The following is a 17802-nucleotide window of genomic DNA, read 5'->3' on the forward strand; positions in this document are numbered from 1 at the left end:
TTCTACTATTTCTTAGCTTTAACCCTTTTAAGGGGAACATTAACTGGGTTGCATTCTGACACATTTGCATATTCACACTTGTGTCTAAAAGAAAAAACTTGGAGGAACAAGATATCAAATTATATTCAGTTGATTTTTTTATTAAATGTATTTATAAAATGATGCATCATATGAAAAAACATGGATATCTATCTATAGTACATCACATTTCCTAACCTATACAGTATAGTGTCAGGGGTTTTAACTGTACAGATTCCATATAATCAAATAAGACTTGTTTTTTTTAATAGGATTTTATCCTCCAACCCCCACCCCAACACCCTTTTTTTAGTGAGAGAAGAGGAGAAGGGTAGGTGTTGTTTGGGGCAATCTTGTCCAATGGTCTTTCTTAAATTAGCTTTGGGGGCTGGAGGCTCCCCTCCCTGCACTGACAGAAGGAGGAGCCTGTGCAAATCACAGACTACTGTTTCATTCACCTGCACAGCCCTGCAGCATTCACCACACTTGGGTCTGTGCAGCCACACAAGAAACACACAGAGGAGATTCCAGCCGGCCCAAAGTTTCTTTTTTTATGCTTTTTTTTTCTCATTTAAGAAGCATCAGCCTCCTGCTGCTGCTTACTTGTTTTAACTAAATTACAAGGCAACTAGCAGCAGACATGGCTGCTTGTCTGCAAAGTTGCAAACTTTGTAAAAAGAGTTTCCTTCTTTTGGCTTTTTCTCTCAGCTTCTGTTTTGCCTCAGTATGTGCAGGGCCTTTTGATTCAGCTCACCTCTATCACCGCAGGGTCGGACCTAATGAAGATGATATCATTGTTGCTAACAATGGGATCAGAGTGCCTTTTGGGCGGTCCGTGTTTCTGGACCCTGTAAATGACCTGGTAACAGAAGTGCAGCCTGGTGACCGCTGCCAAATCACAGTCCTGGACAATGATCCACTGGCCCAGAAGCCTGGGATGCTAACCCCTAAAAAGTTTCCCTGTTCATTTGGATCTGAAGAAGTGAAATACACGCATTTTGGATCAAGGAGCCCCAGTAAGGATCGTGTGAAGCTGCAGCTTCGTTATGACTCTCACACAGACACAGTCATTGTCCCCTTCATGTTGGAAGTAGAGGTTGTTTTCCAGCAGCTTGAGATCCTCACCAGGAATATGCCCCTTAATGTTGAAAAGCTCAATGGAGAGAGCAATCCTATTGACAAAAAGGGCCTGGAGTTTTCCTATGAGGATGGTGTCACACAGTGTAAGATCAGCACTCTGGTCGGCGCTGGAGGTCTTCCCAGGTATGGCACTCTTTTGAACAACCCTTCCAATGGCCAAATGGTTGACTGTGATGAGTTTGTGAAGCAGGGTATTCGCTACAAGCACACGGCTAAAACCAACTCACCAAACAGAGACTATATTCCAATGATGGTAGAGCTGCAGGATAACGAAGGAAACATGATAATGCAAGAGCATTTCCAAATGATGGTTAGAATCAGAGAAGGTGCAGAGAACACTGCTCCCAAACCCAGCTTTGTAGCTATGATGATGATGGAGGTTGATCAGTTTGTGATGACAGCTATTACAAGTGACATGCTGTCAGCTGAAGATGTCGAATCTCACCCAGATGACTTAATCTTCAACATCACGTCTCCACTGAACCCTCAGCAGGGTTATATCATCAGCACAGATGATCAGAACTTGCCTATCACCTCCTTCTATCACAGGGACGTCAAAGAGCTTAAAATAGCCTATAAGCCACCCTCAGATGACTCAGAACAAGAGAGGATTTTTCAGCTAGAGTTTGAAATTGTAGACACCGATGGTGCAGTGTCAGATCCATTTGCTTTTATGATTGTGGTAAAGCCTATGAATACACTGGCTCCTGTTGCAACCAAAAATACAGGGCAGCTATTGTTTGAAGGGCAATCTCGAGCTCTCTCCAGCTCTCAGAATTTAGAGATTAGTGATGAGGATAACCTGGAAGACGTGAGAATCACAGTCATCGATGGTTTAAAGCACGGAGACCTTACCATGCTTGGCACACGCAGGAAATTCTTTACACCTGCCGATCTAGACGCTGGCATTGTTGTGTACCAGCATGACGGCAGCGACACCTATAGCGACAACATTATTTTTAGAATGACTGACGGCAGTAATGAAGTGGAATTTTTGTTCCCCATCACCATTGTCCCCACTGATGACGAGCCCCCTATTATTAATGCAAACACTGGCTTGGTGTTGTTCAAGAATGAAATCATGCAGATCTCTCCATTCATCCTAAGTGCAACAGACATCGATTCAGAAGACTCCACTATTGAGTTTGTTGTGGAGGCACCATACTCCACCATAGGGCAACTCCTGCTTAGGCAAGCAGAGCTACCGTCTGACCCATCTCTGTGGAAGTTCAGCGAGACGGATGAGATGTTTGAGCAGGTGGTGACTGAGTGGCTTCAGCAGGACATTCTGGATGGAAAGCTGTTCTATCGTCACATCGGGCCCCACAGCACCACCACTGTAACCGATAACTTTGTATTCCGGGTCCAGGATGATAACGATCCTCCCAATCAATCAGGCGAGCACACGTTCACTATCAAAATCCATCCCGTTGATGACCTTGCCCCAGAGCTTTTCCCAGGCACCACCCTTCACATGACAGTGCAGGAATATGAGCTCACATACTTTAGGAAGAAATTTTTGTGTTATACTGATCTTGATTCAGATGACAGAGATTTGAAGTACACCATTACTAAGCCCCCGACTGACACAGATGAGAACAATCCAGCCCTCTTGGGTGAAATTGTACTGACTGACAGCCCTGACACTGTAATTACAGAGTTTACACAAGCCCAGGTTAATCACCACAAAGTAGCTTATAAGCCCCCAGACCAGGAATTGGGCATCACTCCAAAAGTGGCTCAGTTCACATTCACTGTGGAAGACACAGCTGGCAACACAGCAGATGGACTGTTCACCATTTTCCTACAGCCGGTTGACAACAAACCTCCACTTATCACCAACACAGGGTTTACTGTTTTGGAAAGAGGTACATATGTCATTACCAGGAAGGAGCTGCACGCCACTGACACGGATACAGATGATGACAATATCATCTTCACGGTGACCCAGATTCCCCAGTATGGGCAGCTGCAGTATTTGGGGATTGATATGTCAAATGGCGAAACATTTGTGCTCGAAGACATCACAACCGGTCGTCTAACTTACATGCACGGAGGAAAAGAATCTCTCACTGATGTCATTAAGCTCTCTGTAAGTGATGGTTTCCATGAGGTACCAATTGCCATCAGGATCACAATCGAGCCAGTTGATGACAAAAGGCCCACGATTATGCTCCCACCCGGCCTGCTCGGAGCCTCCATAGATGTACTGGAGAATGGAGCCACGGAGATTACAAGTAACGTCATTCAGGGCCACGATGAAGATACAGATGACCTCATGCTCACTTTTATTGTTGAAGAACCTCCGAGACTGGGTGAAATCCTGGTTAATGGTGCTCCTGCTGAGAGATTCACTCAGGAGGACATAATTAACGGGGTGGTTGTGTATGCTCACACATCTGGTGAAATAGGTCCGACCAAAGAGCACGACTCCTTCAATCTTACTTTGTCTGACATGTCAGAGCAGTGGGTCGTTGGTGGCAACAAGATCCAAGGTGTGACAGTCCATGTGACAATCCTTCCTGTTGACAGCATCCCACCTGTTGTCAGCGTCGGCGAGCAGTTTATAGTAGTGGAAGGGAAGAAGAACGTCATTACTCTGGAGCAAATTCATGCCGAGGATGTTGACACCAACAGCGAGGATATCTTGTGTACCATCATTGTCCAACCAACTTCTGGTTATGTGGAGAACATCTCACCAGCAGCAGGCTCAGAGAAGTCAAGAGCTGGGACGGCCATCACCGCATTCGCCATTAAAGAAATTTCCCTTGGCCACATCTACTATGTCCAAAGCATCCACAAAGGGGTTGAACCTGTGGAAGATCGTTTCACGTTCCGCTGCTCAGATGGTATTAACTTCTCTGAGCGCCACTTCTTCCCCATAGTCATCATTCCAGCCAATGATGAGAAGCCTGAGATTTTTGTCCGTGAGTTTGTGGTAATGGAGGGAATGAGTCTGGTCATTGACACCCCAATTCTGAACGCAGCTGATGCTGACATCCCCAAGAATGAGCTGCACTTTGAGATCATCAAACCACCCAAGCATGGGACAATTGTTCAGCAGCTCAGCACTGGCACCATCCCTGTGGAGAAGTTCAACTTGGAGCAGATCATAGAGGCATCCAACATTGTCTATGAACATGATGATTCTGAAACCAAGGAAGACAGCTTTGAAATCAGGCTATCTGATGGAAAACACAAAGTGGAAAAAACAGTTCCTATCGTGGTCATTCCTGTTGATGATGAGACACCAAGAATGGCCATTAACGATGGCCTCGATGTGGAGATCGGAGAAACAAAAGTGATTAGCAACAGCGTTTTAAAGGCAACAGATCTTGACTCAGAAGACAAGGAATTAACTTATGTTGTGCGATACGGCCCTGGCCAAGGCTACCTTCAGCGTATCAGCAAATTTGGAGACGTTTTAGGAAATATCACCCTGGGAATGAATTTCACACAAGATGAAATTGACAGACAACTCATTCAGTATGTGCACACAGGCCAGGAAGGAATCCGTGACCTGCTGAAATTTGACGTCACAGATGGTATAAATCCACTTATTGACCGTTACTTTTACATCAGCATCGGAAGCATTGATATGGTTTTTCCAGATGTTGTTAACAAAGGTGTGACTCTCAAAGAAGGTGGAAAAGTAACTCTCACCACTGACCTACTCAGCACCTCTGACATCAACAGCCCTGATGAATACCTCAGTTTTAGCATCACGAGAGCGCCTAGTAGAGGGCACTTAGAGTGCACTGACCTCCCAGGTGTTCCTATTTCCACCTTCACCCAGTTGCAGCTTGCTGGCAACAAGATCTACTACATCCACACCTCTGATGATGAAATTAAAATGGACAGCTTCGAGTTTGAGGTGACAGACGGCTACAATCCCGTTTTCCGAACCTTCAGAGTGTCCATCACCGATGTGGATAATAAGAAACCTGTCTTAACCATAACAAGGCTAGTTGTGGAGGAGGGAGAATCCAAACTCATCACACCTTTTGAACTTACTGCTGAAGACCGGGACACTCCAGACCACCTGCTGCGCTTTATAATCACGCAAGTGCCGGTACACGGTTTGCTGCTTTTCAACAACACCCAGCCAATTACGACTTTTACCAAGCAGGACCTGAACGAGAACCTTATCAGCTATAAGCACGATGGCACTGAGACCAGTGAAGACAGCTTCTCTTTCACTGTCACCGATGGCACTCACACCGACTTTTACGTTTTCCCTAACACTGACTATGAGACACGCAAACCCCAAATGATGACTATTCACATCAATACGGTGGATAACGGTGTCCCCCAGATTTTGGTAAATAAGGCTGCCGCTTCACTGAAAGTCCTCCCAACTGGACACCTGGGCTTTGTGATCACCAGCAAGGTCCTTCGATCAGAGGACCGGGACAGTCCCCAGAAGGTCTTGAAGTACATGGTGTCCGAGGCTCCACTGCACGGCTTCATCATGAATACCGCCGTGGGCAATGACAGCATCAAGACATTCACACAAGGTAAGATGATGTCAAATTTTTAAACCTTGTAACAACGTTTTTCAAAGGTAAGATTTACTCATCAGTGTTTTAGAGTTAATATTGGATTAGAGTGGATGCTTTGTGTGGCACAAAGGAAAGAATTTTTCCGAATTCATGATGCCAACAGCTTTGAGTTAGTATAAAGTTGACAGAACGCCAGATATTCTCCCAGGATTTATTACAAAGACTTGTTCTTATAGAATTTATAGATGCATAGAAGCACACATCCAAATCCTGAATGTGTAAAACAGAAAAACAGCTTTTTATAACTGGTGAAAAACCAAAGAATAAAAAATATTCAAATAAATAATATTCAGTTAAAAACAGTTGGCTGCATTCTTATACTAATATAATGATGCTTAACTGGTTACTACAGACCCCATAAAACAATTTTAACCTCCTAGGACCTGGCGTCCACATATGTGGACATCAAATTTTGGGTTGTCTAGACCAAAATACAAAATTTTGCTCTACAAGGGCCTGATTTCCACTTATGAGGATGTTATGCTGCCTCTGTTCTGTCAAAATTTCCAAGCTAATGTCCTCATATGTGGATCTCATTTTTCTCAGAAACAAAAATCAGGAAGAAAAGTCACGTAACTCTTTGTTTTTACATTCATCAGGTCCCAATCAGCCCAAATGGTAAAGACAAATTAAAATTGCATGCCCTGAAAGGGTTCGGGTCTTAGGAGGTTAAATATATCTCTGTAAACTATATTTTCTGACTTTGTATTTATACAACCTTATAAAAGTGGTTTAGTCGTCACAGTTATCATTTTAGCTAATTGTTTCTCCATATTTTTTTATGCAAACAGCTGATATCAATGACATGAAGATCTGCTATGTGCTGTTGGATGGGAGCAATGCCACCAGTGATATCTTCTACTTCACAGTTGAAGACAACGGTAGGACCCCTCTAACATTTAATGTGCAGTGGCTTCAAGCCACTTTGAGTTTGACTTTTAATGGCTGCTTAAAATTTAAACTTCTTGCTCTCTGTCGGTCACCTAAGTGTTTGCATCACAAAGGCTTAAGGCAGTTGGCCATGACTGACACCCAGTACCGAGGCGCCGCCTCTGTTCGCCCCACTGGAAAGGGCAGCAGGTTTAAAGGACAGGGGTCAAAGGGGACTTAAGTCAAACACTGACTGTGGGATAGTAAAAGTAAAAGACTACCACATGCTCTCAACTGTATTGTTATTGAACAATAGGGTCCTTTCCTTTGGGGCGCTTCTCTGGGCTTTCAAACGTCACCTTTCATCATCTGCCTGAAGTGACACAGTGAAATGTGCATAGGTATGCATGCTGATATATCTGGTTCCTCTTACAACAAGTCTCACAAACGTTTTCTTTTATCTTTCTAAGTATCCACTATTCAATGACATGACTTGTGAAATAAAATCTGCAGAATATTTTGACATTATCAAGATTTTCAAATTAAAAGATTCTTAAATTTCTTTTTAATAAATAACCAATTTTATCCAAAATATAAGAACTTCATATTTTTTGTTAGCTAAATTTCTTTCTCTCTCTGTTTTTACTCGCTTACTCTGACATAACACTGAAGCACTGAGGCTTTCTGTAACACTGCCTTACTATTAAAACATTATTTATATCCACCCCAAGCATAATGCGACAATCTGACAGCCGACATCGTTTACCCTAAAGAATTCTCTTAAATGAATTGGATATGCGTGGTATATGATGGGTCAGGGTATAATAAAATCGCTCGTTGCCTCGTCACCGCTAACAGCATTACATATTTATAGCAAATGCAAAGCGATAAAATGCAGCAGGTGGGTTTTACTATTTTAGCATTGGCTGTAAAATATGAAACAAGATTTAGAAAGGCAATCAATGCTGAAGGGAAAGTTTAGTCTATAATTATGCTGTTTTGGAGGGACATGCTCCACCTCCTAACACCACCATCACGCCCATTGAGAAAAAGGAGGACGTGAGTTTGTCTGTTTTCAGTTTAGCTTCGCCTTAATGCCTCCGTATTAACTCTTACCCTCAGACTGTGAGTGATATATTTATTTTTAATGAGAATCAGTAGCACTGACATTAATCAACATAGATTAGATAAAAGTGCCTTAATCCTATAATCTTAATTTAGGCCAACATTTTTCCACATGTGGTTTAATAAGATGCCTAAAGCAAAGAATTTCTGTCTTTAAGTGTGGGTTTTACCACAGGAAGGGAACACAAGGGCTTCAATTAGCTCAACGCTCCCTTTTCTGTTTGCTTACACACTTTATTTAAGCTTCCAGCCAACTCAGCTGAACCAGGTGCGGTGGAGCTTATACTGGGACATAAAACCAGACCTTATTTCTACATAACCACGGCTGACACGTGTGGCAGCCCCACATCATCCGTGTGATGAACTGCATCTGTATCACTGCACTTAATGGATACACTTATTAGTAAAATCATCACCATACGTATACATAACTACACACACAAATACAAAGACACGTCCAGGAAAAGATCAAAGAGATAATACATGAGAGCGAGTCGAGCCAGCTGGCGGCCCACTAATGTGAAGTGTTGAAGAGGTGACCCCTGAGGGATGTGGCTTTATCCTGGACATGTAGGGGCATGTGAGTGGAGAGCACAGTGATGGTCAGGCTCTCTGATAACAAATCTCAGTGGGTGAGCTGCTTGTGTGAGAACCGATGGTGGGTCAGTAGAGATTAGCACCCAAGATAATCCATTTTTCACTGGCCTCAGGGAACAAACTTTTGTACTTAAAAAGAAAATCCAAATGTGTCTTCATTAACCTAACCTAAGGTTAAATAGAAATCTGTGCTTAAACACCACAAAAACACTATTAAACTTCTTTATAATGAATTCTAATCTAATCAAAGTAGTTCTAGATCCAGACACATCCTTTCAAAATCAGTGGGTTTTGAAAACCTCCTTTGTAAACTCCAGTAATTCTTAATTCTGAATCGAGTGTAAACATACCACTTCTAAGCCTAGTAAGTTTTACACAAATACACACAATCTGAATGTGGCCTCACGCCCCGGAAATACCCCTCAGATGCACTGATATGGGAAGCTCCCTAAGGGTCTTAGCAGCCTTTAAAAGATACCTGCCACTACATGCGCTCCAGTGATGCTTCTTCACGAGCAGGTCAAGAATACACACTCGGATAATTAACATATCCTCATGTGGAACTGAAGCAGTTTGGCATTCCTCTATAAGCCGTGCAGGCTCAAATGTTGCAAGCATACATGTACATATGTAACTGTGAGTCCGTGTATCTGCTGATACAGAAAATTAAGATCTTAATCAAAGATAAACCAATAATGTGCAGACCAGTGACATTGTGTGTGTGGGTATGTGTGTGGGTATGTGTGGCCAGGCAAAGCTGAAGTATGGCTCTTGTAAGAGCATGTGTGTAGTAAGAAGTCAGGAGCAGACGCTCGGTTTGATTTCAGGGGTCTCTGTGAGGATCAGGCATTAGCATAGAGTTAGCATAGCAGTGAGTTGTTACAAAGAAACCCCTCCTCTGTAGCTAAAAAGTTTAAATCTACAGTGAAAAACATCTAAATTCTACATTTGATCTGTGTTATCCGTACTATATGGTGCATAGTTTGTTTCTTTTTTTAATGTCTTGTGATTCCATTACAGTTTCTGCAGCCTCTGGTTCATTTGAGGTATTCTATACATGTTTATATCTGTATATTCACAAGAAAGCTATTATGTAACATTAAATACTAAAGGTGTAACAGTTTTTCAAGTCATTGGTTTACTTTTACAGCACCTCACCTTGCTACAAGTTTAACAATAAGAAACATTTTTTCAAATGCTGATTTGAGCAATAAAAATCTTTTAAAAAGATGACAACGTCATCAGTACTGATTGTCCACACCACTGTCCAGCCTCACTGTCACTCTCCTTCTATGCATCTTCTGTGTTGTGGAAAGTTAAATAGGTGCAGAAAGTTGCTTTAAAGTCAGGTGGAGACTGGAGGCATAAAGAAAAATCTTAATCACAAAATTTTGAATGTCTTGTGATTATTTGCCAGCAAATCCCATCTAAAGTAGAAAGAAAGCAGTATAATTATCATTTGCCACTGCTGTCATTTTAAAAAACTAATGGCTTCTTACTAAGTACTCAGAGTACCAGACTTAACAAAACTGTGATGATGATCTTAGAAATAAACTAGGATTCAACTTCCTCACACCGTTTGCAAGCAGTAACTTGCACTCAAGTGACCAACTCTGGAATTTCTTACAGCCTTTCAAAGAGTGGGATACTGAAGCAGTAAATACCTGTAGTGACACAGCTCACATATATCCCCATCCATCAGGAATGGGTCCAGTGAGCCACGGGCTAAGAAAAGAAACCCTTTTGTGTCAGACCTGTTAAACCTTGTAAATGTAAAGATTTTGGAATGTTTTGGAACAATAATTTTAAAAACAACAACAACAACAACAACAACAACAAAAAACATTTAATTCTTCTTAATCTTTGGTGCAAGTCAAAGTGCACCCCAAACAGAAGACAAAAACCAAAGACAGAACAAATAGCTTTGCATTCAGATAAGTCTCTGTGGGGTTTTTTCTAGTTGCAACAATATAGTCTCCCAGTTCTGCAGGGGGATCATGGGCCCTGGTGGGTCGAGTGTTATGTGATCATTCAGAGCCGGGGAGAGGAATGCACTTCCTATGGGACTCCAGACTCCAGGGCCACAGACAGAGCAGAGCCTAGAAGTGAGGTGGTATCCCAGGCAGACAGGTGTGTACGTGAGAGTGGAGGCTCCAGAGGGATCCCCTTTCAAAGCCTGTGGTCACCCCACTCCCAGCTCCGCAGAAATCTAACCCAATCTCAGATAGCCCGATAACCCACAGATTTCCAACATAAGAGGTGCCTGCTCTGGAGGGGGCAGCTCCCCAGAGGGGTGCAATGATATCAAGCCAGAAGAGAAAAGGGGAAACTGAGGAAAAGGAACTTGAAATATTTTTAAAAGGGCAGCATTTTGGTCACATTTCTTCAGTACTGTAAGGGTACCCTGCTGCATGTGGACTGCAGGCTGGCCGACATGGACATGCTAAACCTCTGCTCCCTAACAGTGTTTTGGGATCTTACATGTCACTCGTGTCAACAGTCACCGGGAGATTTACTGGCTAATGGTGCCACTGTCGGGGCCCCCCGCGACTTAAAGAAGCTAAGGCCTCTCAGTCCTCCTCCACCGCACCCCGTCCTGTTCTCACTTACCCTCCTTCCCCTTTCCTCTTCTCTAAGAGCCCTTCAGGGTATTACTATTCTTTTTTCTTGTTTCTATCTCACGTTTCCCTCCGGCCCTTTCACTGAACTCTGCTATTCCCTCATTCTTTGTCTCTATTTCTCTTTTTGTTCTTTATCTTGAGCCTTGATTTATGGTGACTGGTGGACTTCTGGGGTGCAAAGTTATGATGTATAGCTAGAGCAGTTATTCTTATCTGCTCCCACATGGCAAAGCTGCCACTGAGTTACTTGAACTCTGTGCCATGTTTTTTTTTTTCAGCCGCACTAGTGACTTTGCTGCAGAGAAGGAAACACTGGTTTGTTGGATTGTTGGTTTGTTTATACATGAATCACTGTGGTCTGAAGTGAAATGTCTCAACAGCTTTTGAATGGATTAGTTTTGGTACATTCATGACACACCAGGAAGAGTTTGAACTTCCTGGTTTCAGTCGAGGTGCCTCAAAAGATTAATCAGGTGCAATTTTTCATAATTTTTTGACTCAGTTGTCTTAACCAGAGCTTCTTTATATTTCAGCATTACACCTGTAGCTGATGCTACACCTGATGCAATTTTCTTTTGGTGCCACAAGGGACCATGTATGAACAACAGGGTGGAGGGAAATGATGTTCAATGCAGGGAAGCACTGACTGTATGTGCACGTTGCACCAATACGGGAAGCTGCTGATTAGTGCTAAGCAGCAGACCAATAAAGAGCTAAAAGTGTAGGTGACAAAGCAAGCCACATTATTTATCACATAATTGCATAAAACAGCTAAATCACTAAAACCCCATATGCAATCAAGGTACGCCGTTCAATGTCATTCAGTCATTGTGATCACACCGAACAGGCATTTAGTATTTAATGCATTTAGTTAAAGAGACTGATTTATTAATGTATTAATACAATTTAAGTAGATATGTCCATGTCATCATAATAATGTTGGTCCACGATCAACATTGCAACTGACTAAGTCATGTTGTGTTAGCATTAGCAAAGAATTTGGTGAATGCTATTAAAAACAATCACTAGCAAACCAAAATGTTAACCAATGCCCAATTATGGGCATTGAATAAGCCAGTCTACTGGTATTTTTCCGTGCTTTCACACTGGTTTTATTTTTTGTCCCCAGAGGCAGCGTTCCAACATTTTAGCCTGAAATATCCTTCAGTACAGCCTTAATCTAGATTTAGATTGATCAATAGTGTTGTTTTGTTCATTATTTTTGCTTTTGAACTTTTTGCATGATTTGACATCTACATGTGAGTGCTAAGTTGGCTTGTTTTCGTTTTGTTGTCCCCGCCTACTGGCGCACATGGGTCAAAGCTATTTTTAACTTCCTGCAAAAATGTCCTTAATGTCCTGATCAGATGCTGTGATGCAGACACTTTGATTCGTTGATTCATAGCACACACTGAAACTGAATGATTAAAGTCATCATTGCGTCTAAGAAACCTAAATTTTAGATGAATCCTACCTGATCTCCTTTTTTGTCTGTTTACCCAGATGTTTGACATCCTCTAGATTTAACAGACCACACTTAAAGCCAGTGATATTAAATGCTGAGCATAGCTGGCAGGAATCTCACCAGTATTCATATGAACTGGATGATTGATGACGAAATGCAATAACGTGACGGTTGTCACTCAATGAGGATATTCTTAGAAGGTTGCTCTTCCTTGCATCATGCTGGTGAGCTTCATATTGACCTTCCTCTCAAGTGATACCTCCAGCCTGACCCACTGTACCACTGCATCTATGTATGGTTCAGGCAGTGCCGCTGTGTAAATATGAGCTGAGGGAGAATGCGCCGTTAAAGGACGCCTTTGCAGGGAAATTGTGAGGCTGCAATGTCCTGTAAATAAGCCATGATGTTGTGCTGAGTCATCCTGTTATTCTGTAACTGCTCTGTGTTTTCTGATGCACATTCTTAGTGCTTGTTAGGAGTTTGTGTCACTGGGCTCGTATAACAGAACACATTTCTTTAGTATTCTTTGCCGTCCAACTGGCATCAATCAAAGTGAAGCTAATTTATTAGATGGCTGCTAACAGGAAGGTTTGGAAATTCACGGAGCCTATAAAACATTTCATCCCAGCAGAAATTATTATGATTGTCAGTTTAAAAAGCTAATGGAAATGTGAGCTTAGTGAGTCAGTCGCCGAGTGTATTGGATTTGATAGCCAGACTAATATAGCGTGAGCGTCATAAAAATTGCAATAAATCAGACCGACAGTCAAAATTATTAATCATAAAGCACAGCAATCTGGCTCCTATGTTTGCAGCTACTTTTTGTGCAGGTCTTTCTATTTTGGGCAAAGCTAAACCATTTTCATTTATTTCTGAAGAGCTATGTGCACGCCTGGCATCCCGACTCTTGATTTGCTCAGCCTCATGCCAGCCGGCCTCAGCATCTGACAGCACGCACAAAAGAATTCAGAGAAATGTGGAGGCAGGCAGGCAGGGAGGGAGGCACGCCATGGCGGCAGATCTGGCCCACCCAGACTGCGGCCTGCTGTCCTTCTCAGTTGTTCATCCCCTTTTTGCGAACAAAGCCGACACAGGGAGGAAGGGGAACACAGAGGGGGAGGAGGTTTGTGGAGTACATCTGTCACTCTGCTACACATAATCTGGGAGTCTGGCGGGAAGGAAGGTTTTGCGAGACAGGGAGGGACAGACTGACAGACTAAGGGAGATCTTCGCTTTGATGTTCTTAGCCAGAAAACAGTAGTGCCGCTTTCTGCTCCTCCTGAGGAGGTGTATATTATAACAGCAAATCACATTCTTCGTACTGTAGGAGTGAGGTGCAACGGAAAAAGGAAGATGTGAAACAGCCATTTCAAACAGCAGTGACAGCTGTTATTCTGGATAAAAAGATTATTAAAAACAACCGTGGATCACGCTGTGTATACCAAGTAGGCAATGCCAGATGTAACTCTGTGGTGGTGTCTCTTTATGATTGTAAATGCAATCATAAAGAGACACCACTATACGTCCCCAGAGCAGGGCTGTGAAACACACACCACGACCGTTATTCGGCTGTGTAATGGGGCCTGTTGTTTTAAAGGACAGGATTTGCATTTATTCACTTCTGCAGGTTATTTACTGTTGGAAAAATGAAAAGGTAAAATGTAAAAATGAAGCTAGAATGTTTGTTACTTATGATGGCAAACACATCATGTCAGCCCATAATGAGCAGCAACATGTGTAGTGTGTTTCAGATAGTAATGTAATAAGATATAAAACATGTTACATTTATCCCCAGCTTTCCCCATATATGTACAATTATGTTTATATCTAGAAACAGTCACAGAGGTGTCGTAAAATTTAACTTTTCAGTGTCATTTGAATACTGTAGAAATATGTTGTTGCAATTTTGATGCTTGTTATTCAACAGCCTGTGAAATATCAGCCCAGCACTCTTGGTCTGATTCATAAAAAGCCCTTTGTTTTACTCATTGTAGTAATGCAGAAACCTAAAGCTGCCTGATTGCTTGGTGCCAAAACAATAGCAGTTTTTTGTCTTTGCTGTGTTCATTCAATAAGTCCTGATGAGAGACTCTGAATGAGCTTCTCCTCATATCAGCTCCAAATAGGGCCAACTGCCAGCAAGCACTTTTTTTTTCCAGCACAGAAACAATCTGATGATTCAAGTCTTTTTTCTGTGTGACTGTACATCAGGCTGGAATTGGTGCATTTTCCTTCTTGGGTGCTGAGAACAAATCTTGTCTTTAAGAGTTTTGCTTGTTTAGCAGGTACGGAGTCGATTCTGCTCAGAACACAACAAGTCGAATGCTTTCAAAAACCCGTTATTCTATTAACACTTGAAGAATTTGGGTCAAGCAAAAACAGACATGATACTTGTTTCCTGTATTTTTAGCCATGGCTGCGGGAAACCTGAGCACGAGCCTGGTGCAGAGTGCTCACCAGGCATTGCCGCTCCATTTTCGCAAGAGGATAGCCTGCATTCATGTATCCATCCGTGTACGCTAAACAGAATAAGACTCTTTCTTTAACTTGAACTCAGTTGTCCACAGTCTGTTTTCGAGAAAGAAATGAAAAGTGATTATTTATGTTTACTATCCCACATTTTCCAGACAGTCATCATTACTCAATCAAACATCAGCTGAATCTGATCACGCTTCTGCCTTTTGGTCCATGTGGATCGTTTCTATTGTGATACGACCTGGCTTGGCTTCAGCGCTGACATGTGGGTTCGAGGAAGCGGCCCCCTTCCCATCCTGAATACCCACACTCAGCTCCCCAGTGTTTTCATTCTCCTCGGTCACATAGCATAAAGACTGCAGCCCCTTTCTTCTTCACTGAGGCAAAAATGAGCTCAATGGTGGTTCAGTGTGAGGACAAGGAGAGGCTCCTTTCTATTGTCCTGTTGTTTGTTTTTGTTCATGCTCCTTTGACTGGTGTAATGTCTAGTTCACATTTGTTTTATTTTTTCTGACACCTGTATCAAACCTTTAAAAAATCTTCCCAAAAACCTCTGCTTCTTCTCATTCAGTAAAGTCCTCTCACTCCTCTAAGCAACTTTTTTACAGAGTTAGGTCAGCGGGGCTGCTCTCAGTGTGACCAGCCGAGCAAAACTAAAGCGAGCCAGTTGTCTCTAACCTCTCTGATCCAGAGAATCCGCCAAGCCTGACCCATTTCAAAAGTCACAGGTCACCAGGCTCGCCTCACTCAAGGATAAAGCATTAGGCTATTTTACCGCCATTGCTAAAAAAAATATTCCAAGTATGCTTATTCGCTGACATATTTCTGAAGCTGTCTGCATTAAGTCAGTGATAAAAACCAAGCTGGCAGTTAGAGGGATTACATGAGTCATGAGATTGTGTGGATTAAAGACGGGATCTATGACTCTGAGCTTTTGATATTTCATGTCAAATGTGTTTCACTTTTGGAGGATAGCCTCTTTCACTCAGTATTTACTCAGGCTCATATTGTGTGCAGCCACACATTAAATCATCGTTAAAACAGGGGCAAGAAATTAATATTCCCCAAGGGGCCACATGAGAAACTGGGACTGTTGTGGATGGCCGCACCCATAAGTAGCCCTCCACAACAGTCCCAGTTTCTCATGTGGCCCCTTGGGGAATATTAATTGGCTGCTCCTGGCTTAATGTATGATAAAAAGTCAGAAATTAGTAGAAAGGGGTAATTGTGCTCACTTTTTTTAAAACCAGAAACATGTAATCATTTGTATATGCTCTTTGAGGTCACTAATAATATCCGACTCATCTCTATGTCCTGGAAACACCCCACTCCACTTCATTATTTTCAAAAGGGAACGCTACAGAGCATGAACAGTGCATGGCAAGTTCAATAAAGATAAAACTCTATGAGTTTTTCAAAAGCAGACAATTTCCATTTTATCTGAGTTCGCAGGCATCCTACTGAGGCCTGCGAATAAGAGAGAGCTGTAAGTAGATATGGATAAGAATCCATTGAAATAACAAGTAATGCAACTCCTCCTGGTGAAGTGAGCTTTAGAGAAGCCCTGGTATTAAGTTATCATGTTTCCCTTCCTAAATTAAAATATCCCTTTGATTCCTTTTATCCTTGAGCCCAGAGCAGATTGCAGTTTATATGCCTCAGTGAGTCCCGATAGGAACAAAACAGATTATTGTAGTCTCCATCGGAAAGAAGTTTCAAATGAAATGCTAATGCGTTAGGTTCTTTTTTCCCCCTGCCTCTCTTTAGGTGGAAATAAACTAAATCCCCAGCCATTCCGACTCAACTGGGCCTGGATATCTCTGGAGAGGGAATACTATTTGGTGGATGAAGATGCCAAATTCCTCGAGGTGACGCTGAAACGCAGAGGCTACCTGGGAGAAACTTCTTTTGTCAGTAAGTGCTGACAAGTCATTTATTTAGCTTCTAATTAACTGCAGGAAACCTAATTATATTTGTATGCTTTAGAAATGAGTGAGTTTTTTGTTTGTTTTTACAAACATAATGATTGCTTTTTACTATAATCTGCAGACATTTTTGTTTTTCATTCCTGATATAGGGCTTCCCTGCGTAGAAACGATAGCCGAAGCCACTGAGACATCACTCATCTGTTTGTGGCCTCTAACTTTAAAGTCAGGATTGTAACATCTAGTTTGTTTGGAGCCAAAAGCTACAACTGAACAAGAGGATAAGTTACCAGCTAAAAGCTGAACGCCTGATTAGCAAGCTTTATCTATAAACTGCATAGATGCATTGCAGGCACAAAAACACCTGCTAATTAAGCTAAATAATATATTATCAGATAACTGAATTAAATATGCTTAGAGACACCACAAACATGGTTAACATGGTTAAGTCAGTGACTAAAATAAGCTGAGGGTGTCCCAAAATAACAGCTAGTAAACAGGTTTTTATGTGTTATGCTACTGTCTGCTTCATATTTTGGATGCAAATATTGTATTTTCTACTCCATAACATTTATTTTAAAGCTTCAGTAGCTTATTTTGGAGATACGTTGACTCAAGCTACCAATATATAAGTAATTAATATCAACAGCTGCAATGATCCAATAATATAATGGTAACAATATAATGGTAAATGGACGGGTTAATGCTTTTCTAGTCTGGTTGAGCATTCAAAGCACAGCATGTCTCATTCACCCATTCACAAACATAAGAGCTTTTTTGTCTCAGTGCTTTCTATCCAACATTCACGCTCCAATGAACGCATCAGGAGCATGGCTCAGTATCTTGCCCATGGATACTTTGGCATGCAGACTGGAGCAGCCAGAGATCAAACCACCAACCGTCTGAGTAGTAGATGACATGCTCCACCTCCTGACCCACGTCCTCCCCAGTTATATGAAGTGCCATCCTCATAGTTACTTTAGCTTCTTTAAATATACAATAAA

General features: G+C 42.0%; 1 protein-coding gene across 1 annotated transcript in view; it reads left to right on the forward strand.

Annotated features, from left to right (window-relative positions):
- Positions 1–521: 521 nt before the first annotated feature.
- The window catches only part of frem3 (Fras1 related extracellular matrix 3), a 34222-nt gene continuing 16941 nt past the window's right edge, over positions 522–17802 (forward strand). The window contains exons 1-3 of the mRNA XM_087841707.1: positions 522–5675; positions 6512–6601; positions 16641–16787. Coding sequence (XP_087697833.1) covers positions 659–5675; positions 6512–6601; positions 16641–16787 — 5254 coding nt within the window. The 5' untranslated portion in view covers positions 522–658. The remainder of the gene's footprint in view (positions 5676–6511; positions 6602–16640; positions 16788–17802) is intronic.

Source organism: Neolamprologus brichardi, chromosome 6, assembly GCF_056152115.1.
Source record: "Neolamprologus brichardi isolate AB-2024 chromosome 6, ASM5615211v1, whole genome shotgun sequence".
Classification (NCBI taxonomy): domain Eukaryota; kingdom Metazoa; phylum Chordata; class Actinopteri; order Cichliformes; family Cichlidae; genus Neolamprologus; species Neolamprologus brichardi.